Genomic DNA, 27,821 nt, shown 5'->3' on the forward strand with positions numbered 1-27,821 from the left:
GGCAACAGAATGCGTTGTGTTCATCGGGAGGCAATGGAACGCGTGTTGTTCATCGGGAGCCAACCGGTTTGGACGGAACAGCCGATGGAAACGAGGCCTGGCGTACCGCAGAATGGAGGAAACGGCCTTGTGGTCGACCAGCCACGATGGAAACCGGAGCTTGTTCATCGGGAGGGGGCTGGTGTATTGCAAAACGGAGGAAACGAACCTCCTATGATCAAAACAGGGTCCTGTTGATCGGGAGGGGTGTGGCATACCGCAAAACGGAGGAAACAAACTTGTGTTGGAGCGCTACGGTCGAAACGGGGGTCCTGTTCATCGGGAGGGGTGTGACGTACTGCAAAACGGGACTCCACGAGATACTGTTCATCTCCACCGTCGACCTCCTCCAGCCTCCAAGGGCTACTGTTCATCCACCGTCGACCTCCTCCAGCCTCCACCTACGACTGTTCATCCACGGGCTCCTGTTCATCCAACCTCCACCGCGCGCTCCTCCACCGGCTACTGTTCAACCAGCCCTCTCCACGGGGTCCTGTTCAACCACCCCTCCACGGGCTACTGTTCATCCAGTCCTCCACCGGCTACTGTTCAACCAGCCCTCCACCTATTCAACCAGCCCTCCACGGGGTCCTGTTCATCCAGCCCTCCATGGGTCCTGTTCATCCACCGGCTCGATCGATCGGGGTCATGTTCATCCAGCGGCAACGGCCTCTACTACCACGGGGTGTTCATCCAACCCCCACCAGGAATTGTTCATCCAAACCCCCCAACAACGCTCACTGTTCATCAAGAGGCATCATCGATCGGCTTCAGTTAGCAGCAGTAGCGAAGGAATCACTCGGGTTCAGTTAACAGCAAGGGATCGATCGATCGCTCGGGTTCAGTAACGTGTAGCCTGCAGTGCAATCGCTCGGGTTCAGTTAGAGCCCAACGCCTCACACCCACGCGCCGTGTATGAGAGAAACGCGCATCGCTTGGCCCCCGACCACCCATTGTAACCGGGAACTCCCCGATATTTTCCTCGCCCTCGCTTCTATCACGATTTTCTCCATCATGGACGGCCCAAAGAATGTCATGTAGCTGCGTCTCCGGCCCGCCCAAGACGAAAAGCCCATTTTCTGTCATGATTTTTTGTCATAGAAGTAGGAGCCCACCACATCTATGATGATACTGGGTTTTGTCACAATTATCGTCATAGAAGTGTCATAAGCATGACAGAAAAAATTCGTTCTGCCCAAAATGTCACGGATGTGTCTTTTTTTTGTAGTGTGGTGGTCATGCAATCATGCGCCCATGCATGTCTTCGCATCAATCACTCAAGCTCATGTCTCTTTCCTCGCTTGGAAGTACAACTCTATCCTCCTCACAAGTATCATCTTCCTCTATCTAACTACTCCCTAATCTCTACCGCCTCCCAATATTTGTTGAATGTCCACGGCCTCCTGATGCTTTTGTTGGGTGAAGTTTTAGTATGTACTTCCATTAGAAGGTTAAATATCTTCTTTTTTGTTTATGCAGCAGGTACTACAACCTGCCATGTTGCAGTCGTCAACCAACTTTAATCTTCTACCTTCCCATGTTTGGTTCTGCATGAATTTCTAATCCATGTCACCGTGGTATTATCTTATCAAATCCAAGCAGTTTGCAGCTCCATTTGTTTTTGCAGAATTTTCTTATCTACATCGACAAGATATCTTATCTCCTCTACCACTTATACAGGTTGCGCATCTGCCACTATCTGTCCAAGGAAATGAGCGACATAAATGTTGAATCTGGTGCCTGATATGCTTTGTTGGACTATCTGCCTCTCTTTTCTTATGATTATGAACTGGTATGTTTTTGCATGACAAAATGAGATAATATGTATGCTGATTTTCGAGTTATATGTCTGCCTATGTTGATGCAGTTTTGGATCAAATCGTATATTTATCCTACATCTATATATTTATACCAATTGGTATTTTTCTTTGCAACCAACAATTCTTTCTGATGCTTACCATTGCGTTTGCAGCTCGGATATTTTTTGTGTTTTGAAGTTTTGACTTCTATAAATAGACCATGATATAGTTGTTGTTGTGATAGTAAATTTCATCTTGAACGCCATGAAGTTACATCAGGTGATTTATATTTGCTATATTTAACTTAGATTTTACTATGCAGAGATGAACTGATGAGTAAGACGAAAGAGAAACACAACATCATAATTCCAATATATATGCGACATTCCATTTTACTAATTGTACATACCTTCTTAAAAAAAATTCCATGTTAGTTATATCAAGGAAAAGGGCCATCCACAAATGCTTGACATGACACAAGGATTACACTGCATATCCTGGATCATTTTCTTAGTGTCTTCATAAACATTCATATTATGTCATTGCATAGAGTTTTTTTATCCGTCGGTATATGTGATAAAATTTCAAACTAATACCTTGGTGTTGTCGGTTATCATCACAAGTGTACTCCATCAATTTGTGTACCAATTTATCTGTTTCCAATATATGACCACGTATATGACTTCACTATAGTTTTAGGGTGTCTGCAAATGAGTCCCGCAGCAACGCGCGGGTTGTCATCTAGTACTTGAAACGTTGTAATTTGTTTTGTTCAAATTATACTATCTCGATGCTATGAGGTTCCATATTGTGCTATAGGTAGCTTGAGGGCATGAACATATCCTCCTATAAGAAAATTCGCACTTGTTAGAAATAACAAGGCCCTTACTGCTCTGTATGAGATAAATCCTTCCCACAATTTGAAAGCCTTCATGTGAGAATTGGTCCGAATATCAGATCACTGTATGTTCAATGTATGTTCATCAATATAGAAGAGTATGGCAACAAGCGGCAAGTCATTCCTATTACCGCATTACTTTCACTACAAATAAATTAAATTTTCCCAATTTGACAACTCACAAATATAAGAGTTGGCTTATGTAAATTTAGCTTTCGTGTTTTGTATCACCATAAATTATGAACATTCATACCAATCTACTGCCAAAATATACGGGCGCGGTAACGAGCGCCATCATGTTCTAGTCTACTATCATTGCTACGCTTTTATTATCATCTTTTCGCCGAACTAGTGCAACTATACAAATTACCATTGTATTTGGTGTGTTGGGGGACACAAGAGACTCTTTGTTATTCGGTTGCAGGGTTGTTTGAGAGAGACCATCTTCATCCTACGCCTCCCACAGGTTGATAAACCTTAGGTCACCCACTTGAGGGAAATTTGCTACAGTCCTACAAAACTCTGCGCTTGGAGGCCCAACATGAGTCTACAAGAACAAGTTGTCTAGTAGACATCACCAACAAGCGCTTTTCTTTAATGTGTTTTAGCTAGGCTTGAGATTTTAATGGTTTTCACATGAAAATAGGAATTTAAGAATTAAGAATAAACAAGAGCATCAAAAGGCATATATCAAGTTTAACCCACTTCCTATGCATGGGCATCTTACAAGTCAACAAATTATTAGAACAAGCAATCCCTAGCATAGGCAAGAGAGAATAATGCGAATTTAAAACTTTCAACACAAAGAGAGGTAATTTAGTAACATGAGTTTATATAACTTAGAATATTTTCCTCTCTCATAATAATTACATGTGGGATCATGATCCCACTCAATAATATAGTTATCACCTAGGATACTTTTCTCATGATCCATATGCACATAGATTGTATTATCCTCCAAAATAGTGGGATCAACATTAGCTAAAGTCACTACCTCTCCAAACCCACCTGTATCAATAATTTCATAAGATTGAACACTCTTTAAACATGTGTGATTCTTTCTACAAGTTATGACCTCTTCAAACCCACTATCAGTAGTATCATAATCATTGTGATAAAATATAGGCTCATCATTGGTACCAAATAAATTTTCAATGTCACAAGGACTTCATAATCATCTCCCCAATCATGATCATCATAATGACTAGTAGGCATAACAAAATCATCCTCAATAGTGCCTATTGACATATCATCACCATTAAGAATAATACTTTCATCAAGTGTGTAATTATTTGTAGTAGTAAACTTTAAGGTAGTTTCCTCCCTAAGATTCTTAGCTACCAACTTATCATTTACATACTTGAATTATGAATTTCATCGTGTTTATTCAAATCATATTTCACATTTGATTAGCATAGCCAACTACCCCATTGTTTATTTATTGGCCCAAAGTATGTAATACCTTTGAGAAGATCAGAAATTTCCACCTAGCACGATAAAGAAAAAGTAACTAAGCAAAGTAGACAACAAGGAAGTAAAGTAATGGACTGTAGGACCTATGATTGTGATGACAACTCCCCGGTAATGGCTCCAGAAAAAGGCTTGGCCTTACTGGGAAGTAGACAATAGCTTTCTTCGCTAGTGTTACCTTAACTCCCCGGCAATGGCGTCAAAAAAAGGCTTGCTTCCTTTCTACTAGGAAGTTGTTGGGCCTCCAAGTGCAAGGGTTTGTAGCAAGCAACAATTTCCCTTAAGTGACCTCAAGGTTTATTGAACTAACAGGAGCTAAGAGATTACAACCAATTATCAATACATGCACACAAAAACAAAACATTCTCGTGCCCCCAACATGACTAGTGAGGTTGTGAATCTCACTACCTACCTTTGTGAGTTACAAAGGAAATAAAACGCAAGTGTGGAAAGAGTTGATAGAAATAAGCAAGAATCTAAAAGTGAGGGATTGAAAGAACGTTGATTGGGATTGAAACTTTATGGAGAAAATGGACCGGGGCCCATAGGTTCACCAGAGGTATCTCCCCAAAATAAAACATGGTGTGGTAACATTTCATAGTTGGGCAACAATTAATTTGTAATGTTTATGAGTATGACTATTGATGGCATAATTAACATATGGGTATCACATTTGTAAATCCATAGACCATTGTACAACTACATCTATAGCTAATACTCCCGCAAAACCGTTTTCTAGTGTGCATCTTAAAGTATTAAGTTAAAAATAGAGTATTGCAGTGAGTATGATGGCATGAAGTAGATGATATATTGTCTTCACCCTACATTCAAAGGACAACTGTGCAACCATCTTTTTATCCCTAGCAGCAACAACACAAAAATACAAGCCTTTTCCACTTTCTCTCACTGTAGTAGCTTGCTTGCACGCCTGAACCTTATACACAACTCCCTCTGAAGATCAAACCGCATACTTGGCCAAACAAAGAGAGAATAAATCGGAGAGCATACATGAATAAGTATACAACAAAAGAACCAAATAGATCGTAAGAGAATTCATAAATAAATCTGATCATAAAGTGACAATTCATCATATCCCAACAAACACACCACTAAATTACATAAGATGGATCAGAATCATGTAGGGCAGCTCATGCCATCTTTGCATTGAAAAGCAAGGGAGAGAGAACCATCTAGCTAGTGCTACGGACCCATAGTCCAAAGGAACTACTCACGGGGAATCACGATGGGCTTCAAGTTGACGCAGATGGCCACCGTAAAGAATCCCCCCTCTGGTAGAGTTCCGAGAAAGGCCTCCAGATTGGACCTTGAAGAAACATAGGTGTGCGGCGGTTGAAAAAATTCGGGTGCAAAACCCCATAGGGTTTTCGAAAGTATATAAATGCACAAGGACCGAGAGGCGGTGGATCGGAGCACTGGGGTGGGCCATGCGGCAGGCCCACACGCCCCTGGGCGCGTGGGGGCCACATACAACCTTCGTTATGTGTCGGTTACCCCTAGAAGCTTTTGGTCTTGAAACTCTCGCTGAATCTTTCTGGATTTTCTTGAGTTAGATAAAACTTATTTTCCCACAAAGTCCAAAAACAACAGAAAACAACAATAGTCACTAGGCACTAGATTAGTAGGGTAGTCTACAAAAATAATATAAATTGGCGCCAAAACTATGTCAAAGTGATAGAAATATAGAATGAAACAATAAAAAATTATACATACTTTGGACGTGTCAACGGTATTGGGGAGTCGCCACGCCATGGGATCTCCGATGAACCCGCCAAATAGTGCATCAAGCGCTCCGCCCCAGCAGGTCGAGATTGGTGATGACTGGTCTACTAGTGTGTGAACCCCAGAAGCTCCAACCACATGTCGACTAAGGTGAGCACCGTCTAGGGCACTGGCCCGGTGCCCCATACATCAAGAGGATACAGAAATATGTAGCAATGTGGAGGCCGAGGAGAGAGAGAGAGAGAGGGAGGACCGATGAGAGTTTTGCGTGCCCGTCTAGCCAAGATGCAAAGTGAGAGAGGGAGTGGTCGAGGTCGCAATCTATCCGTCGCTGCCATCGCCACTCATGGTCTCTCAGGCAGTGAAGACGACAATGATGACGTACCTAGGTTTTGCACCAAGCTCATCGGGAGGGTTGTCGGACGGTCACCCTGGGCTCTATGCGGTGACACAACCGAATTAACCAGGGGTCCGTTTTTTCTATAGGAATAGCTTCACAATGACATCCGACCCACTCGGTAGTTAATCACATAATTAGATATCTATCCGACGATAAAAAAATGATCAATACACGTGATCCGATGGCCAAATTCACTGAGTGCGTGGATAGACAGAAGTGGTTCAGTTTACTGGCTTAAATTTGAAGGCCGATGCCAGATTATATAGGCATCTAAAGGCTTGGAGCGACTTATGACCCAATGACCAAAATGTTGGTGATGGTGCTCAATTTTAATTGTCCTATATATATTGTGAAATGCTTTATGGTTCATTGTTAATATTTTTTTTTGACACCATACATCTCTTAAGTTGTTATCATTCACCACTGGCTAAAGAACTCTCTCAACATTGTTAGGTAACTAAATAAAGTTACTTCTCCGTGGAGAACTTATCATCATCAATCAAAAAAAGAATCCCCTAAAAAATCAATATAAAAAAGATACTTCACCATGAAGAACTTTATTATCTGAAAGATACTTCGCCATGAAGAAGGTGCGTTGTGACTTAAATGGCGTTAGCAGTTATTCGAGAGATGGCGGAGGACTAATCGGGGAAACATCTCCAACGCACACCCTCCACCTCCACGACTAATTAAAATTCCCAAACACTGCATCGTCTCTCCCACGTTGGTTCCAACCCCCTCCTTCCCTCCCTCTTCAGATCCGATCTCTCCAACACACGGGCACACACCACCAGCCCTCCTCCGCCGTCTCGCTCCAGGGAGCTCTAGCCACCGCCGCCTGCCGCCATGGCGGCGGCCAACGCCCCCATCGCCATGCGTGAGGCGCTCACGGTAACTACAGCACCATCGCAGATACTCGTCCATCATTCGTCTCTCTCTTTCTCTCTCGGAAGTCAGATCAGATCTCTGAGGAGGGACTAGCTAGGCCTTGCGACTTACTGACTGGTACGGTCGCCATGGCGGTGGCTTTGTTGCTTGTTGCAGCTGACGAGCCTGGGGATCGCGCCACAGTTCGTCACCTTCACCCATGTCACCATGGAGTCGGACAGGTACATCTGCGTCCGGGAGACCTCGCCGCAGAACAGCGTCGTTATCATCGACATGGCCATGCCCAGCCAGCCCCTCCGCAGGCCTATCACCGCCGATTCCGCGCTCATGAACCCCAACACTAGGATCCTCGCGCTCAAAGGTATGTGCCTCGCTAGATCTCTATACGAGCTCTACGGGATCTCATTCTCATGACCGCCCGTGCTACAACTGCTGCCATCCTAGTCCAGTCACCGCGTCCTGGGATCTGGAATAGTTGGGCGACGATTTCAGCTTCCATCTCAGCTCAGTACACATATCTTGGGAGGGGGGCTACGGATTTGCTTAACTGAGATCAAGTTTTAGCTTGGCATCTGGTAGTTTTGCGTGTCAGTTGCATTTTGTGCGTGTGTTTTAGTAACACATTTACTGTTCGGATGATCTTGCGAAGTTGTGAGCCTAAATGTTGATATCGATACTTGCATTCTGCTAGTATGCAGAGCTCACAATAATAGGTTGGTCATCTATTATATGAAATTCAATGATAAATCTCGATGATTAGATGTGTTTTATAATTATTAGTACAGTACATCCTCTAATGAAAGATCACACACCCAAAGTTTCTTTAGATTAAAAGTGAATCATATATGCTTATCAGTTCTCTAATGAGATCGTAGTTTACATGTGCTTGCGAGTGATTAGGATTCGAAGAATGTATCTATTATGTTGATAATGTTACCATGGCCAAAACATTGAATCCCTTCGATTGAGCATAGTTTGGTCCTAGGATGGGGGGCTGTAAGAGTTAATATCTAATTGTGAGTTTTTTTGCCGATGTTCTCATTGAATTGATGCCTTCTCCACAAATTGGCTCTACTGTAGTTGCTTACTATCTATTTTTATTAAAGAATTGCCCCCTTGTTACCTCTGCAGTTTGCTTTGGGTAGCTAGTTGTGATGGAGTGGAGCTTTGAATATAAAACTGAAGTAATTTGTTCTGGACCGTATACTAATCTACCCATTTGATGTGATAAATGATTATGGTGTTTTTCTGTCTAACATGCTTCTTTGACATCTCAAATGCAAGCAAAGTGATAGTGGCAAGAAACTGTTCTCTCATAATCAGTCTTACTTCAGTTGGTTAGGTTGGAATGACTGCTCTATACATCGACAGCATAGTGTATTGCTGCTATATGTTTGATTGGCAAATAATCTATAAGAATTGCATATTTCAGAGTCAGCCTTTACCATCTGTTCACCTCAATCTGAAAATGACGGAGTTTAGAAATAGCAGTAACAAGTTTTCGCAAAATTTTGCAGCCCAAATAGCTGGAACGACGCAGGATCACCTGCAGATCTTCAATATTGAAGCTAAAACAAAAGTAAAGTCGCACCAGATGCCTGAGCAGGTGAAGTTTCTAAGTCTTTTCTAGTTATCTAGTATATTTGGTAATTTTATTTAATTGATTATCTGCAATCTTACTTGACATATTATCTTACATGTCTTCTTGTCTACAATCACAGGTTGTGTTCTGGAAATGGATCACCCCCAAGTTGTTGGGCTTGGTAACACAGACATCTGTTTATCACTGGTCAATTGAAGGTTACTCATCTGACAAATCACAGCTGTTCTCTGCTGAAGCACCATTTCCAGATTTGCATGCTTTCATTGTTATGTATAGGAACTAAGATAATTATTGCTTGCTGATGTTGGAACGCAGGAGATTCTGAACCCACCAAGATGTTTGATAGGACAGCTAATCTGGCCAATAATCAGATTATTAACTACCGTTGTGACCCGGCAGAGAAGTGGCTCGTGCTTATTGGAATTGCACCTGGTGCTCCTGAGGTATGCTCGCAAAGATCATTCTTAATTAGCATTATCATAACCTGATGCACTGTAATTCTGTAATTGAATGTGATATGATGATCAAAATTCTGTTGTGTCCCTTCCTGCTATGGTCTGTTCTGCCCCTCTGGTTGTTTGACTATTCTTGATGTTAAATGCTACTCCCTCCGTCCCAAAATTCTTGTCTTAGATTTGTCTAAATACGGATGTATCAAGTCACGTTTTAGTATTAGATACATCCGTATCTAGACGAATCTAAGACAAGAATTTTGGGACGGAGGGAGTATAAATTACGATTTCACAAATTTCCAAGTATCTAGTCTACTATGCTGAGCTACAGATGCTGCTGATATATGCACTAAGTAAATGGTACTTTGTTATGCATGCTTCTTAAATTCATGGGTTTTCTACTTCACCTAGCAGAGGCCGCAGTTGGTGAAGGGAAATATGCAACTTTTCTCTGTTGATCAGCAGCGTAGCCAGGCACTTGAAGCCCATGCAGCATCTTTTGCAACTTTTAAGGTATTATTCAATTAGTTTGTGGAGGTTATAATTATTAGTCCTCTTCTAGTGTTTGTCAACCGTGCTTTACTTCTCCTGTCCAGGTTCCTGGCAACGAGAATCCATCAACACTCATCTGTTTTGCCTCGAAGGCAACTAATGCTGGACAGATTACTTCTAAGTTACATGTTATTGAACTGGGGGCCCAGCCAGGTTTGCATAAAGAGCCACCATGTTCTGTTTTTGATTTATCATTATTTCTGCATTCCAGTCTTGTAAATGTGGCAGTATGTCATCTATCCACCGATGTTTTTCCTTACAGGCTACCCTTTCCAAGTGATTTTTCTTTTCTGTTCAAAGTTCTTCTTTTTTACCTTTCCAAATCATTTATTGCAGGGAAACCTGGTTTTTCCAAGAAGCAAGCCGATCTCTTCTTCCCACCAGATTTTCAGGATGATTTTCCTGTAGCCATGCAGGTGTATATATTTTAGGTCCCACATGTAGTATACCCTGTTAGATATCACATATATCTAACTCGTTTTATCTTCTTTATTACAGATCTCTCAAAAGTATGGACTTGTTTATGTAATTACGAAGCTTGGCCTTTTGTTTGTGTATGACTTGGAAACTGCTGCAGCAGTTTATAGAAATAGAATCAGTCCAGATCCTATATTCTTGACAGCAGAGTCTTCTACAACTGGTGGATTTTATGCCATCAACAGAAGAGGGCAGGTCTTACATGCCACAGTTAATGATGCGACTGTTGTGCCTTTTGTCAGCGGCCAAGTATGATTCTGGCATTTCATAAATTCTCTGCTGATGCATACTGTAGATATTCATTTTAAATTTCCAATACATTTTGGTTCATGCAGTTAAATAACCTTGAGCTAGCTGTGAATCTTGCCAAAAGAGCTAACCTTCCTGGGGCGGAGAACTTGGTAAGCTCCATAACTACTATGCTTTTTTTGAATGATGTTCACATTTGTAGAATTTGCTTGATTGTATCCTTGCTTCTATTTTTGCATGTCTTAGAACGAGTTGAATCAGTATTTCCTTGCCAGATCATTTAACTATGTGCTAGTATCATTATTTTCCATAAGAGTGCGTGCCGACATGCTTATGCAATTTTCTCAATGTGCACCTATGTTCCTGCCTAATAAGCACTTCTGAATGTCACATCATTTTTTGCTTGTATATCTTGTTCCAGTAACCATTTTCTGTAAGTGGAACGTTTATGCAGTTCTGAATGAGCACTTCTGAATGTACTAATAACTTCTAAATGTGCTTGTGCTGTGGGTATTTTAGTGGCTCACAAACACCACATGTCCCGTTTCGCTTGCAGTCATGTTAATGTTAATTCTTCATATTGGATTTAAAATTCAAGGAATATTTCATTCTTGCACTTGCCTATCTCATTTGACGTGTAGAGGGACTAACCACTACTTTTTTGTTATTCTGAATTGCAGGTTGTGCAAAGATTTCAGGAACTGTTTTCACAAACAAAATACAAGGAAGCGGCGGAGCTCGCCGCAGAATCCCCTCAGGGTCTTCTGCGAACCCCTGAGACTGTCGCAAAATTTCAGGTGCCTTCCTGTTCTTGTTGCCCATGAGCTGTTAATGTGAATTCACCGCCTTTTCACAGCTCATTTCCTACATTTATACTTTCTCAATGAGCCAGGCATTCTTCATAGCCCCAACTGTCAGAATTACAAAGTGTGCTTGATATCTGACCCTAGAGATCATCCTGCTCTTACGAAATTTCCAGCGAAGAGACTGCTGTGCTAAAATGCTTAGGGCTGTTTTTTCTTCTTTAATATAAGCCGATGGGTTCTGCTTACCACATAATAGAAATGTTTCATAGTTAATTGTTCCTCGCTGGAAAGTGTAGGTTCTTCTGCTTGTCTGACATGTGATTTGTGTTCATCAAATGCAGAGTGTTCCTGTTCAAGCTGGGCAAACGCCTCCACTGTTGCAGTACTTTGGCACATTGCTAACTCGAGGGAAGCTCAATGCTTATGAGTCCCTTGAGTTATCTCGACTTGTTGTCAATCAGAACAAAAAGAACCTTCTAGAAAATTGGTTGGCAGAAGACAAGTTGGAATGCAGTGAAGAGCTAGGAGATCTTGTTAAGGTAATATGGGTGCTCTGCTGTGTTTGTTGATTGCACAAATTTCATTGTGCGTCAGTAAATTTCATTCGGTGCCTGTGTCTGGATTGTTTACTAATCCAATTGGTACTTTGGTGTAGACGGTAGACAATGACCTTGCATTGAAAATATACATAAAGGCTAGGGCAACGCCTAAAGTTGTTGCTGCTTTTGCCGAAAGGAGGGAGTTTGACAAGATCCTTATATATTCAAAGCAGGTATATTGCGTTGGTACTGCTGAATTCTTGTTTTTGGGAGGTAGTACCCAGTTCAGCTTGAACATTGACTGTGCTGTCTAATTATCTCTTCCAGGTTGGATACACTCCCGATTACCTTTTCCTCCTCCAGACCATCCTACGTACAGATCCACAGGTAATAATGTTGTTTAAGGCCTTTAAAGACAAACTGGGTTGTGGTGAAACATTTAGTACCTGGTTGTGGGGTTTGATCTTTATATGACTTTGCCTAACTGTATATCCTATATATTCGCTACCAGGGAGCTGTAAATTTTGCTCTCATGATGTCACAAATGGAGGGTGGTTGTCCATTAGATTATAATACCATAACCGATCTCTTCCTTCAGGTAGGTTTATATTTTTTTCCCTTTTCCTATGAAATTTGGTTGTACATCCTGCCTTACGCGTCTTTTGTTAACAGAGAAATATGATACGAGAGGCAACAGCTTTTCTGCTGGATGTTCTGAAACCAAACTTGGAAGAGCATGCTTTTCTGCAAACCAAGGTCAGCATTTATAGTTTTTAGGCCCCGTTCGCTTCACAGGATTGGAAGACTTTCCAAAGGAATTCTGGATTCCACAGGTTGTCTTTCCTTTATTGCGTTCGTTTCAAAGGAAGTCTACAGTGTACCAAAGGAAATGCCTCCTGGCAGGATCGATTCCATAGGAATCAAAACATCTACCGTGATCTCTTTTTGGGCGGAGGCCCGAGGCAGCTATGGCAAAAGCTCAATAAAATATACAACGCCAAAGCAGTGGTTGAGGTGTGAGAGAAGAATGACTAGCCTAGAGTGAATAAAATATTGCCTTAGCTTTCCCATAGCTACTGCAATTACTAGGAGTTCCTACGTTCTCTTCATAGTCCATCCGAACGCATGTCGTTTGCTACTTTTCTCTCTGTCCAATTCCTCTGTATTGTACCTAGCTTCATTCCCTATTCCTCCATATTTTCACGTTCCTGTGATTTAGAATCCTCCAAAGCGAACGGGGCCTTAATTGTGAATCGTTACGATATAGACCTCCCTGTTACTCAGTAGCTTCTGTTTGAATTTATTTTAGGTTTTGGAGATCAACTTGGTGACTTACCCTAATGTTGCTGATGCCATCCTTGCTAACGGTATGTTCAGTCATTACGACCGCCCACGCATTGCTCAACTGTGTGAAAAGGCTGGTTTGTACTTGCGAGCCCTCCAGGTCCGTATCTTTGCATGGTTTTGGTTGTGATCTATCCTCATTGTCTTGCAGTTTAACAAGTCTTATATTGTGATACAGCACTATGCAGAGTTGCCTGATATCAAACGTGTCATTGTAAATACCCATGCCATTGAACCACAGGTTTGTTTTCTTCAGTTATGTTTGACTGTCTATTTATTATTATCTGGCCTTTTAACAACTTCCTTTCATAGGCACTCGTTGAGTTCTTTGGAACCCTTTCAAAAGAATGGGCACTAGAGTGCATGAAAGACCTTCTACTGGTCAATCTGAGAGGAAACCTTCAAATAGTTGTGCAGGTAATCTTTCTGCGTTCCTTTAACTTTCGTTCTTGTGGTTTTGTTCTTCTTTCTTATTGATTCTAATCATCTCCAATCCTGCAACACATCTGAAGGCCGCCAAAGAATACTCTGAGCAGCTAGGTGTCGATGGTTGCATAAAACTATTTGAGCAATTTAAATCTTATGAGGGCCTGTACTTTTTCTTGGGATCCTATTTGAGCTCCAGGTATTTACCCCAGTTGATGATATCTTTCAACCATTGTTTTCTTAATGTAGCACACTTAAACATTATATTTCTTTACATCCAACAGTGAGGATCCAGATATCCACTTCAAGTACATAGAATCAGCTGCAAGGACTGGACAAATCAAAGAAGTTGAGCGTGTAACCAGAGAGTCTAATTTCTATGATGCTGAGAAGACAAAGAACTTTCTGATGGAAGCAAAACTACCTGATGCCCGACCACTGATTAATGTTTGTGACCGCTTTGGTTTTGTTCCAGATCTAACTCACTATCTGTACACGAATAACATGCTCAGGTATATTGAAGGCTATGTACAGAAGGTATGTACTCTTCAAACTTAGTTTATCTTAGTACTTCTGATATACTCATTATATTAATGGCTATTTCCCTTTATCTGGTTTGTAGGTTAACCCTGGGAATGCTCCATTGGTAGTGGGGCAGCTACTTGATGATGAGTGCCCTGAAGATTTCATTAAGGGTTTGATTCTATCTGTCCGCTCTCTCCTTCCTGTTGAGCCACTAGTTGACGAGTGCGAGAAGAGGTTTCATTCTAATCATTGTCTCTGTACATTTTCCACATGCCTGCCTTTTTAGCTGGTCTCATTTCTTTGATCTTTTAATCAGGAACCGCTTACGTCTGCTTACACAATTCTTGGAGCACTTAGTGAGCGAGGGTAGCCAAGATGTGCATGTCCATAATGCTCTTGGGAAAATTATCATCGACAGCAACAACAACCCAGAGCATTTCCTTACTACCAATCCATTTTATGACTCTCGTGTGGTTGGTAAATACTGTGAAAAGCGGGATCCTACACTTGCTGTTGTTGCTTACAGGCGTGGACAATGTGATGATGAACTTATTAACGTCACTAACAAAAACTCACTTTTCAAGCTGCAAGCTAGGTATGTTTATGGTTTATTGTCCTTTTGATGCCATGTAAATATGTTATTTTTCTGAATCATTATATCTGTTGCGTCATTGCTTACACGTTCAGTCCAATGTTTTGAGTTGTCAGGTATGTGGTTGAAAGAATGGATGGTGATCTTTGGGATAAAGTTCTACTGCCTGAAAATGAATACAGAAGGCAGTTCATTGACCAAGTTGTTTCTACCGCACTGCCTGAAAGCAAGAGCCCTGAGCAAGTTTCTGCTGCTGTTAAGGCTTTCATGGAAGCTGACCTCCCGCATGAGCTGATTGAACTTCTTGAAAAGATTGTCCTCCAGAATTCTGCATTCAGTGGAAACTTTAATCTTCAGAACCTGCTCATCTTGACAGCCATTAAGGCAGACCCATCCAGGGTCATGGACTATGTTAACAGACTGGACAACTTTGATGGCCCTGCTGTCGGAGAAGTAGCTGTCGAGGCACAACTGTATGAGGAGGCTTTTGCCATATTTAAGAAGTTCAACTTAAATGTTCAGGCTGTCGATGTTCTGTTAGATAACATCCAAAGCATAGAAAGAGCTGAAGAGTTTGCATTCCGTGTTGAAGAAGATGCTGTTTGGAGCCACGTTGCCAAGGCCCAGTTGCGTGAAGGTCTAGTCAGTGAAGCAATTGAGTCATTCATCCGTGCAGATGACGCAACACATTTCCTTGATGTCATCCGTGCTGCTGAGGAAGCTGATGTATACCATGATCTTGTCAAGTACTTGCTGATGGTAAGGCAAAAGGCAAGGGAGCCCAAAGTCGATGGAGAACTCATCTTTGCATATGCAAAGATTGATAGGCTCAGCGACATTGAAGAGTTTATTCTTATGCCAAATGTTGCTAATCTCCAAAATGTTGGTGACCGGCTTTACGATGAAGAACTTTATGAAGCTGCAAAGATCATCTATGCCTTCATCTCTAACTGGGCTAAGTTGGCTGTCACCCTGGTCAAGCTGAAGCAGTTCCAAGGAGCTGTAGATGCTGCTCGCAAGGCTAACAGCGCTAAAACATGGAAGGAGGTCTGCTTTGCTTGTGTTGATGCTGAGGAGTTCCGTCTAGCACAAATATGCGGTCTCAATATCATCATTCAGGTATATATAAGCTGGAAAATTTCTGCGAAGCAACAAAATTATGCTTCAACACATGTTTTTAGTTCTATAAAAAATCTTCACTTTTATATAGTTCGTTCTGATATGCCTTGTTTTGTTTAGGTTGATGACTTGGAAGAAGTGAGTGAATACTATCAGAACAGAGGATGCTTCAATGAACTTATTTCTCTCATGGAGAGTGGTCTTGGACTTGAGCGTGCGCACATGGGCATCTTTACAGAACTTGGAGTCCTTTATGCTAGATACCGCCCTGAGAAGCTCATGGAACACATCAAGCTTTTCTCCACCCGGCTGAATATTCCTAAGCTTATCCGTGCTTGTGATGAACAACAACACTGGAAAGAGCTTACGTACCTATACATCCAATATGATGAATTTGACAATGCTGCTACCACTATTATGAACCATTCTCCAGATGCATGGGATCATATGCAATTTAAGGATGTTGCTGTTAAGGTCGCAAATGTTGAGATATATTACAAGGCTGTGCACTTCTATTTGCAAGAACACCCTGATCTCATCAATGATCTTCTCAATGTGCTTGCGCTTCGCTTGGATCACACAAGAGTTGTAGACATAATGCGCAAGGTTTGCCTCAAAATGAATATTTAATGTCGTATATGGGATTATGGGAAGGGTCTCTATTGGTGTGTCTGTTTTATGTTCTAATCTACAAGTCTGAACTATTTTTATTCCTTTTACAGGCTGGTCAGTTGCATCTTGTGAAACCATACATGGTTGCTGTTCAGAGCAACAATGTCTCTGCTGTCAATGAAGCATTGAATGAGCTTTATGTTGAGGAGGAGGACTATGAGAGGCTCCGTGAGTCAGTTGACATGCATGATAACTTTGATCAGATAGGTCTTGCCCAGAAGGTACAGTAAATAAATAGACGAATATGTAATGCTTGTTAATGGTGTTATTGTTTTTATAATCAGTTGCTTAACTCTTGATCAGCTTGAGAAACATGAATTGCTTGAGATGAGGAGGATTGCTGCCTACATTTACAAGAAAGCTGGCAGATGGAAGCAATCTATTGCCCTATCGAAGAAAGACAACATGTACAAGGATTGCATGGAAACATGCTCACAGTCTGGTGACCGTGAGCTGTCGGAGGATTTACTCGTCTATTTTATCGAGCAGGTTAGTGTAAAAAACATTTTATGATTGGACTTCTTTTTTTTTGAATCAAGTCATGAGTACGCAAACTGTGCAATATTATTGGCTTCTTAGATAATTGCAGCAGATATTTTCTTTCGTGCTGGTTTTAGTGCCGTGATCACCTTTCTAAGATTCCCAATTCTGAGTGTTGCATCCTGTGCATATCAGCTAGCTAAGAGTAGATAAATCCAAGAAACATGCAAATTAAGAACTAATATGACCTTTATTGTTTTGGTAGACCAGTTTTGTCTGTGCAGTATTGCATTTCTAATCAGTAAGCATCTCTGACTATTGCAGGGAAAGAAAGAATGTTTTGCTTCTTGCCTCTTCATTTGTTACGACTTGATTCGTGCGGATGTTGCTCTCGAGCTTGCATGGACAAACAACATGCTGGACTTTGCTTTCCCCTACCTATTACAGGTATATTAAGTCCGTTTACATGTTTGGAAATGTTCAGAAACGTACAGTTTTGTTATAATAGCATTCTTGCTATGTATGCAGTTCATCCGTGAGTACACAAGCAAGGTAGATGATCTGGTGAAGGACAGGATTGAATCGCAGAAAGAAGAAAAAGCCAAAGAGCAGGAAGAGAAGGACGTCGTTGCTCAGCAGGTAATCTAAAGCACTCTTCTTTTTGTTCAGTGTCCTGTTATTCGTTCTTAAGCAGTCAGCATGACAAGTTGTGTTTTGTTATACAGAACATGTACGCTCAATTACTCCCTCTCGCCTTGCCTGCTCCGCCTGGTATGGGGGGTCCACCTCCGATGGGCGGGATGGGTATGCCTCCAATGGGCGGGATGGGTATGCCTCCGATGGGTGGGATGGGTATGCCTCCGATGGGTCCTGGTCCGATGCCGGCATATGGGATGCCTCCAATGGGAAACTACTGAGTCGGCTTTTGAAGAACATAGATGATGTCGATTGTTTCAGTCTTTTTTTACACAGAGGGAGCATGAGGATCCCAAAGGTATCTTTCAAGTTGTAGATTGATTTGGGCTATTGGTTGTTTCAGTTAATATTCTTTTGGTACCGGGGCAATTTTGGCGAGCAATATCTCTAGCCGAGGTAGAGTAAATTTACTGGTTGCTATATATTATGATCGGGTAGGATGAGGATGAGATTAGGTTCCAGCTGAAGAATGAGAGGTGGAAGACTGGTACCATTTGTATAGCTTGTGTGATAAAAAGACTAGACATTTTGGGTGTACACTCCTCCGTGTTGGTGTTGCCACCCGTGAACATAACACTGCTTGTATGTTATATGTTACACTTTGTGTTCAGAGGTTTGGGTTTTGTACCTGGAAGAATGCTTTTGTTGAACGACACGGTGTATCTGTATTTGTATTTTGTTAATGGTCAGTAGTTCTCCTGAGCAAACTTGTATCTTTTGCTCCATTTGGACGTCGGATGAAAATATATATGACGGTGGCGATGATTTCTCGCCTTTACTGGACTCTTAACCAGTCGCGTAAGCTTGAACTGGACAAAGATGGTACGTTCTTATGTGGAAGTTGCTTGCGAGCCTTGACGCGAAGAGCTTGGAAGTTCTATTTGTTTTTTTGTGAGAGAATGTCGCTATCAGACGCGAAGTATGATCCGTGACAAACGATCAACATGACTAAAGAGACTAGACGAGAAGCTACCCGCCAAAACTTTGATATCGGAGATTACCGTTCCAATGCTTGAGCGATCCGCCATTTGAGAATGAATCCTTTGAATGATGGAAAGACAATCTGAAGCAAAGATGGTACCCACAAAATGTCGACGGAGCGCCTCTGCTTCAGCTAATTCCGGTGTGGTGACCTCCTCAATACGCTCATGGCAAGCCAATACCGTTGTGGTTCCGGATCACCACACCAACTCATATTCGACGTGAAGACTGGAAAAGTACAACATCAATATTGACCATGAGTATGTCCCCTGGCGGCGGTACCCATTGAGACGTCGACAGGTTTGAAACAATTCTGCACAATCAATTCCAAATACGCTCGTCGTTCCATCGACACGGCAAAACAACGTTTGGCGGCGCGTAGGACGGGCAACTGTCGCCTGCGCAGCCTTCGTGTCCGGTTGCGCCGCCTGTACGTTGCGAGCGACAGCTTAAGCTTTGGCGGCCTTGTAGAGTGCCTGCTGCTCGTTCCATCGACACGGCGAAACAACGTTTGGCGGCGCGTAGGACGGGCAACTGTCGGCGTTCTCTTCAGCAATCGCCTGCGCAGCCTTCGTGTCCGGTTGCGCTGCCTGTACGTTGCGAGCGACAGCTTAAGCTTTGGCGGCCTTGTAGAGTGCCTGCTGCTCGGCGATGAAGTTGGGGTCCGTCGCGACCATGGTCGTTACGGTCTCCTCGCTCGCACGCTCACCGTACATTTGACCCTCAGCTAGCCGGTGCTACTCGAGGAGGAACATGTTGTAGCGCTATTCTTCCTGCGCCTGCCGGGACGCTGACATAGACGCGCGTCGGTTGCTTCTCGGCCATGGCGGCGTTGAAGTGCGCCTATGCCTGATCCATCGTTAAGCCGACATGCACCGGTGCGGGCTCCGACGCGGAGTCGTCATCGGAGCCGGTCTCCATCGTGGGGTCATCGCCATAGACCTCCAGAGAGCTGGCCGGCATGCCGGCCTCTATCCGCCTGGCACGGCGGCTCTGCCATACGGCTGCAAGTGCAGCCATCTTGTGCTTCTGTTCCGTCGAGAGGCTCTCCCACAGAGCGTTCCTACTCGCGGTTATGGAGGATGTGGTGCACGTGAGGAGGATGTGGAGCGTTTAGGCTGTGGTGTGTTGTGAGCCGAGTGTGCCGTCTTTAAATAGTGGATGCCGGTGAGGCCAAGCGTCTTGGTGCGTCAATGAGCAAGCGCCAGAGTTGGTTTCTCGACTGGCGAGCTTGTTTAATGGCGGCAAATGAAGGGACGAATATTGAACGGACGTGGTAGATATCCCGTCTCATCGTGTCTACTCCCTCTCTCTCAGTTTACAGGGCGTGCGCGTACCCCTAGGTCGTCAATTTGACCAACCTAATACAAGTCATATATTATAAAAATATATCAATATAAACTTCAGATGTTCTATTTTCAAATCTAATTTTTGTGTTACATAGTTTATATTAGGGCGATAAAATTGGCAATCTAGGTATACGTGTAGGACTTGTAAACTGAAACGGAGGTAGTAGTAAATGTCGCTTTAGCATTGAACATGCACGGACACCGGTGACGCGGCGTGGGTGGCGCCTTCGGTCGGTGAGCCGCTTCAATGTCGGCGCAGCGAGAGGTCACGTCCGCTCTGGGCTGGCGTCAATGCGGAGCGGCTGCTCTAGAGTGGCATGAATTCGGGCAGGAAGAGGCGCGGGCAAGGAAGGGATTTTGGGTGGGCCAGGGCAGTCAGAAAACGGGCGTGGCAGCGGTCCGGACGCCCGCAAATCCTCCTCCACCAGCTTGTTTTCGTTTGCGAGAAAAGCACGTCCGGACCGGTTGGCAGACCGATACAGACCCGCGTTGGATTGCAAAACACGTCCGGACCGTTCGGTCAGGAGGGTTTGAGGGCCAGTGTTAGAACCAACAGATCCGGAGACACAAACTCTCGGTCACTTTGTAAGCACCAAATCAAGAGTGCAGCGATTCGGTGCCCAGACTCATCTGCACCCGTTCAGAAAAAAATTCAAAACAAATACTAGAAAAATTTAAAAATTCCAATTTTTTTCCCATGGTAGACAATTTATTGCGTGAGGTTTGCTCCAAATTTTAGCTCATTTGGATATCTGAGCATCTCTCAGAAAAAAGACAAATTGGGTCAAAACAGTACATAAACAGTAAACTATTTTACAGACACTGAGTTTGTCTTTTTTGCCGATAGTTGCTCAGTTGTCCAAATGACTTAAAAATTAGGGCGGACCTCACGCATCAAATTGTCTATCATGGGAATTTTTTTTGGAATTTTTCTAGTATTTGTTTTGATTTTGTTATTCAACACGGGTGCAGATGAGCCCGAGCTCAAAAAATGATTTCTCCCAAATCAAACGTTATCAAGCAGAGGTACATTAAAGAAACTTTAGGACGTCGTTAACTGCCACACGTGTGGCAGGCAGGGAGACGCACCACACGTCTCTAATGCAAACAGATTGCCACGTCATCGCATGCATGCATGTAGGAATCTTTTTGGATTTTCAGTTTTTAAAATGTTTTATCTCTTAAACAAAAAATCCGATTGAAGATTCATTTTCACCAGTAAATCTCTCGCGACGAGATCTTTGAAACTAGATCCCATGTTGATATGTTTTGATGAATTTTTTTTGATTAAAAGTTGCCATGTCTATTGCATATGAGTTGCCATGGTGTTTACACTGAAGTTGCCATGATATGTTTCAGCTATTTTCTTCTATATTTAAAAGTAAATTTTGACATTTATAAAACGGGGAATTAAGAAACTAGACTTGCCATGAACCATAAACTAAAATTGCCATGATACATGCACGTAAAATTGCCATGATACATGCAAAAAATAATTTTCATGGTCAAAGTACCGGAGTTGCCATCATCAAAATACTAAAATTGCCATGATCTACAAACTAAAATTGCCACATGGCAACTTTAGTTTAAGCCCTATGGCAACTGCAGTGTAAACATCATGGCAACTTCTGGGCAATTTTTTTTTCGTCGAAACATATCAACATGGGGTCTAGTTTTGAAGATCTCGTCGAGACGGATTTAATGGTGAAAACGGATTTTTAGTTCGCTTTTTTATTTAGGAGATACAACATTTTTAAGCTGAAAACCAAAAAGATTCCTGCTGATGTCATCTATTCATACGTGGCAAAATGAGTGATGATGGAGGCGTGTGGGCGATGTGCAAACGCCCACACGTGTGGGCGTTAGCTTTTTCCAAACTTTATTTAAACCCGCAATCACCGCAACCACCTATCAATATCGTCGGACGGAAAAGAGGAGGGAGACCGAGGCAACGGTGCTTAGCAAAGCTCATGGCGGCGGCTCTGGTTGAGAATCCTTGGGGTGATTCGAATTGTGTTTTTTATAGGTATAGCTAGACATTATTGATCGTAGACCGCATGAACCGGTATAAAAAAGGATTATGGGATGGATCAGCCAAAGGTGATGGATTTTTTTTGAGGGATATGAAGGTGATGGATGAGTGACTATGATCGATAGAGCATGGAACTAGTCGGGACACGTAATAAAACTAGATATTGGGCAGGCCGCAGGGGACATTGCATTCACATACTATAGGGTGATTCGAACTAGTGGGCCCGGCTGCAAATGCACCCGGGAGCCGAATTGATTTTCCGCATGTAAGTTGCCTAATTTAAATTTAGGTAAGTCGATTTTCTATTGTTGATTCTTTTGTTCAGATTTATGTTTTTTTCCTTGTATTCTTTTATGGCTTCTTGAACCGATTTTTGACTTGTCCTCGTTTTGGGGGTAAGTCAACTTTTTCTTAGGCTGAATTTTTAACTTGCCCCTTACACATTGCCTTTTCTAGGTGTTTTTGCTTTTGCTTTTTATTTTTTGGGGGATTTTTCATAATGGGTATTTTTGGATGTTGGATGAGTAGAATTGTATATACGCAAATATTATACAACATGCATGTAAATTATACTTTATATACTTATTCTTTTCATATTTAAAAAGTGTAATTTCAGTGCAATATTGTGTGCAATTTTTATATATGTTGTTTATTTATACCCGCAAAAAACACTTCTTAAAGGGTAGTATTAATGCCATCGATTCATTCTTTCTTAGAAAACTTCATTATTTCAATCTTTAAGGGTAATACCAATGCCACTAATTCATTTTTTAGGAAACTTCTTTTTGTTGTTGTATTATATGCTTATTCTTGCATTATAAAAAAATTGCAATTTCTATGTAAATTATGTGCAATTTTTTCCATTATTTGTTTCTAATTTTTTCACTTTCTTTCATCCAAAAGAGTAATACCAATGCAACTAATTCATTCTTTCTTAGAAAACTGTCTTACTTTAATTTTATTTCCTTTCTACTTTAAGAGTAATACAAATGCCACTAATTCACTCCGTTATGAAACTTCTTTTTGCAAAAAATCCTCTAGTATATGCTTGTTCTTGTGTATGATAAAAAGTGTAATTTCTACGTAAATGGAGTGCAAAATTTGTCAGTATTTGTTTTAATTTTTTATATTCTTCCTCTTAAAGGGTAATACCAATGCCGCCAATTTATTTTCTGAAAAAACTTTATTATTTTAGCTTTAATTTAATTTTCTTTGTGTAAAATACCAATGCCACTAATTCATTTCTTCTCGGAAAACTTCTTTTGTGTGCGTAAATTCCATTATTATATGCTTATTCCTGCATATTTTGAAAACGCTCAATTTCGGTGTAAATTTTGTCATTATTTGTTCCATTTTTCATTTCTTCTTCTTCTGAAATGTAATACACATGCCACTAATTCATTCTTACTTAGAAATTTTTATTATTTTGATTTTATTTTAGTATTCCTTCCATTTTCCTCGTTAAAACTACACATATTATAGGCCTGCCTACGCATTTGATCATCATCCTCATATGAAGACTAATTGAACTCTAACTTCATATCCTATAAAAGACTCAGTTTGTGATGATGGTGTGTCTGACATCCGTCAATTCGAACCATCCGATCTGCATCTAACACATGTGAAGTAAGTGGCATTTTTGCAACAAGACCGCACCTCTCTTCTCAAATTTGGAGAAAATCTCTTCAAACCAACCACACCCCTCATCTCATCCAAATAGCCACAAAGAATACATTTTGAGTGAAACCTAACATATTTTTAGTGATATATACCAAAGCTAGAGTGTTTCTTCTTCCAAGTTTGTGAAGATGCATTATTATCCGTTGCAATGCACGAGCACATTGCTAGTATACCTAAATAGTTGATCCTCACTAATTCAATTACATTAACATGCAACTATGCCAACTCATCATGTCACCATGCATGCTTCAGTAACTTTAATCTCAACATGCAACTATGCCAAATCATCATGCCACCATACATGGAAAATTAATCACACCTTAACATGCACCATGCATGCTATTCATATATTCAAGATATATTATGTAAGTATATAATGATAAAATATAATAAATTTTAATTCCTAATATTGTGATCCAAATACTAAAGTTTCGTACTAGCTTATGTTGTGAGCCGAGGAAGACATATGTCCAAGCATGCACCCTCATGCCGGTCGCCGCCGGCTAGTACGTAGGCACCCCCTCTTGTCAACGAAGAAAAATTGACTTGCTGAAATTCTAAATTCATCATTTCTTAGAAAACTACATCTCTATTCTTCTTTATTTATAGTCGTTTTTGTCTTGTGTCTTACCAGGTATCATATCAGTTTCTATTATGTTTCAGACAAAGCCGAAGTACTCGATGGCCTTCTGTTTTGTGGTTCCAAAGGGCCCAGTGCTCCTCTAAAATTTTTTACTCATCCAAAATCAAAATCGAAATCAACTTGCATCAATTTGGGTACTCGTCCCTAGCCGACCCCTAATATTCAGGTGCTTAGAGTGCCAAACAAACTCCGCAACCGTCTCCCGCTCTGCCTGACAGTGCGATGCTGTCAAGTTTTGTCTTCCAAATAAGACCTTGAACTTATATTAAAAACTTCCAATGATGCAAAAATCCCAGAGAACCAGGAAATAAATCTCAAGCACGAGCCAACCACTGCCAATGCTCCACTGCTCGATGATACGTCTCCAACGTATCTATAATTTTTGATTGTTCCATGCTATATTATATTCTGTTTTAGATGTTTAATGGGCTTTATTATACACTTTTATATTGTTTTTGGGACTAACTTATTAACCAGAGGCCCAGCCCAGATTGCTTTTTTTGTGCCTATTTCAGTGTTTCGAAGGAAAAGGATATCAAACAGAGTCCAAACGGAATGAAACCTTTGTGAACGTGATTTTCGGAACAAACGTGATCCAGAGGACTTGGAGTCTACGTAAAGCAATCAACGAGGAAGGGGGGCGCGCCCTCCACCCTCGTGGGCCACTCGTTGCTCCACCGACGTACTTCTTCCTCCTATATATACCCATATACCCTGGAAACACCATATACGGAGCCAAAACCCTATTTCCACCGCCGCAACCTTCTGTACCCGTGAGATCCCATCTTGGGGCCTTTTCCGGCGCTCTGCCGGAGGGGGCATTGATCATGGAGGGCTTCTACATCAACACCATAGCCCCTTCGATGATGTGTGAGTAGTTTACCTCAGACCTTCGGGTCCATAGTTATTAGCGAGATGGCTTCTTATCTCTCTTTGAATCTCGATACAAAGTTCTCCTCGATCTTCTTGGAGATCTATTCGATGTAATCTTCTTTTGCGGTGTGTTTTTCGAGATCCGATGAATTATGGGTTTATGATCAAGTTTATCTATGAACAATATTTGAATCTCCTCTGAATTCTTTTATGTATGATTGGTTATCTTTGCAAGTCTCTTCGAATTATCAGTTTGGTTTGACCTACTAGATTGATCTTTCTTGCAATGGGAGAAGTGCTTAGCTTTGGGTTCAATCTTGCGGTGCTCGATCCCAGTGACAGAAAGGGAAACGACACGTATTGTATTGTTGCCATCGAGGATAAAAAGATGGGGTTTATATCATATTGCATGAGTTTATCCTTCTACATCATGTCATCTTACTTAAAGCATTACTCTGTTCTTATGAACTTAATACTCTAGATGCATGCTGGATAGCGGTTGATGTGTGGAGTAATAGTAGTAGATGCAGAATCGTTTCGGTCTACTTGTCGCGGACGTGATGCCTATATACATGATCATACCTAGATATTCTCATAACTACGCTCAATTCTATCAATTGCTCGACAGTAATTCGTTTACCCACCGTAATACTTATGCTATCTTGAGAGAAGCCACTAGTGAAACCTATGCCCCCCGGGTCTATTTTCCATCATATTAATCTCCCGACAACAAGCTATTTCTGGCGCCGTTTATTTTACTTTGCATCTTTATTTACTCTTTATCATAAAAATACCAAAAATATTGTCTTATCATATCTATCAGATCTCACTCTTGTAAGTGACCGTGAAGTGATTGACAATCCCTTTATCGCGTTGGTTGCGAGGTTCTTATTTGTTTGTGTAGGTGCGTGGGACTCGAGCGTGGTCTCCTACTGGATTAATACCTTGGTTCTCAAAAACCGAGGGAAATACTTACGCTACTTTACTGCATCACCCTTTCCTCTTCAAGGGAAAATCAACGCAGTGCTCAAGAGGTAGCACTCGAGCGAACCTAACATTGTATCCTGTGGTCAGAAAGTCATTGTGTTAAGGTTCGGTTTGACCAAAGTTTCAGAGAAGAAGCTACCATCGTACTAGCCTTGCTTGCACTTGGAATCTCAGAGCCGAACCATTTCCCGAACAAAACTTCTGCTAGCTTCCGGTGGAGACAATGCCGCTAAATCAAGGAAGAAACACAAACCCCTATCGAACGATCTGTTACATCAGGGAAACACCAAGGGGTGAAAATGAGGCACACCAACACCGCTTGCGCAAAAATGTCCGGGAAACATTTCCCTGACCCCCAACGCGTACTAGGGCAATGTTTCATTGATGTCTCTGACTGCCCACAACACGACCATTGTAAGAAGCAGGAAAGTGAGGGCCATCTTGATGCCAACACCATGACACATAGTGCACCTGTCTAGATCCGAAGGACGACATCACATACCCCCTCCCAAAGATCCGATACTAACATCGGCAAGATCCATCGTTTCGAAGGGAGATCTAGATGAAACCTATTCGCGGCCGCCATCACCACAGCTGGAGCCGAAACTATACATAGTCAAAACCCTCACTAAGAATCCCTAGACTACTTGATGCACGCGCAACAAGGTCCCAAGTTTTCCCTTCCTCCCATCACCGCCGGAGCAACCCATGGAGGTGAGGGAACCTGAATGATGTCGGTGATCGGGTCGCCTTCTCCCTCTCTCTAGATCTGTTCTTGGTGGCTAGGGTTTAAGGGCATCTACAACCACAATGGGCATATTTGGCTCCTCAAACACTCGCGGATGCGTTCGGTCAATGTCCGCTTTGAACCCTGATTTGTCCATGCACAGAGCTATGCCCCCACTTTCCCCCTATATGTTGGGTCACACACAAATAATTGATGGAGAGAGAGAGAGAAAAGGAAGAAAGAATAAAGAAATAGAAAGCATGGTCCGTAGTGGGCCAAATACTATGTGGCACACTGCCCGAACATGATCGGACATCCTCATATCCTTTTCATATATGGGCTGGATATAGAGATATGTGAATAACGTAGACATACAAGGGCAAAGTGAAGGCGTCCGGTAGGATGATTCTTTTTTCTTATCTCTTCCATCGAGCATCGACCGGACTGCCCCCCTGGATGTCTGAGGACCGTTTGAGAGGACTGGTTGTAGATGCACTGGTAGCTGCGACACTGCCGACTTTGCAGAACATTAACTCCAAACGATATTATTCGACACTACTGAGTTTGCAGAACATTAAGGCCCTTCCCAGTGCTCCACGGTGGACAAGTGCTAAGCATGCCACACAAGCAAAAAATGACATGGCACAACAATTAAGGAGGAGAGAGAGAGCACTTTGGTGACCCAGGAAGAACCGATGCCAAGCGCGTGAACCTAGGCAAACCAATTAAATGAAAGAAACCGACCAATGCTTGAAAGAGTTTAGGTGCTAAATCATTAAATAA

At 42.0% G+C, this 27,821-nt stretch overlaps 1 protein-coding gene across 2 annotated transcripts; it reads left to right on the top strand.

Moving 5' to 3' along the window:
- Nucleotides 1-6,980: 6,980 nt before the first annotated feature.
- On the top strand, nucleotides 6,981-18,416 carry LOC109737496 (clathrin heavy chain 1). Of its 2 annotated transcripts, none has more exons than XM_020296631.4 (30): nucleotides 6,981-7,237; nucleotides 7,391-7,595; nucleotides 8,752-8,840; nucleotides 8,956-9,034; nucleotides 9,153-9,280; nucleotides 9,701-9,802; nucleotides 9,886-9,994; nucleotides 10,178-10,257; nucleotides 10,340-10,567; nucleotides 10,654-10,719; nucleotides 11,248-11,364; nucleotides 11,715-11,912; nucleotides 12,029-12,145; nucleotides 12,240-12,299; nucleotides 12,424-12,510; nucleotides 12,585-12,668; nucleotides 13,222-13,356; nucleotides 13,435-13,497; nucleotides 13,569-13,673; nucleotides 13,769-13,881; nucleotides 13,967-14,219; nucleotides 14,305-14,441; nucleotides 14,524-14,802; nucleotides 14,916-15,918; nucleotides 16,039-16,524; nucleotides 16,641-16,811; nucleotides 16,894-17,079; nucleotides 17,395-17,517; nucleotides 17,599-17,709; nucleotides 17,796-18,416. In XM_020296631.4, exons 1-30 carry the CDS (start codon nucleotides 7,193-7,195, stop codon nucleotides 17,985-17,987), a joined length of 5,151 nt encoding a protein of 1,716 aa, XP_020152220.1. In that variant the 5' UTR covers nucleotides 6,981-7,192; the 3' UTR covers nucleotides 17,988-18,416. The 2 variants fall into 2 exon arrangements, with proteins under 2 accessions (XP_020152220.1, XP_020152221.1); XM_020296632.4 differs by having other exon boundaries at nucleotides 9,704-9,802.
- The last annotated feature ends 9,405 nt before the right edge of the window (nucleotides 18,417-27,821 follow it).

Source organism: Aegilops tauschii, chromosome 4 (genome assembly GCF_002575655.3).
Source record: "Aegilops tauschii subsp. strangulata cultivar AL8/78 chromosome 4, Aet v6.0, whole genome shotgun sequence".
Lineage (NCBI taxonomy): Eukaryota > Viridiplantae > Streptophyta > Magnoliopsida > Poales > Poaceae > Aegilops > Aegilops tauschii.

What these genes read in the sequence shown, in the direction of transcription:
- LOC109737496 (XM_020296631.4), top strand. Translation starts at nt 7,193, where the DNA reads ATGGCGGCGGCCAACGCCCCCATCGCCATGCGTGAGGCGCTCACG. An exon ending in TTATCACTGGTCAATTGAAG is followed by an intron (nt 9,035 to 9,152) that starts GTTACTCATCTG and finishes GTTGGAACGCAG; the next exon opens with GAGATTCTGAACCCACCAAG. An exon ending in ACCTTCAAATAGTTGTGCAG is followed by an intron (nt 13,674 to 13,768) that starts GTAATCTTTCTG and finishes ACACATCTGAAG; the next exon opens with GCCGCCAAAGAATACTCTGA.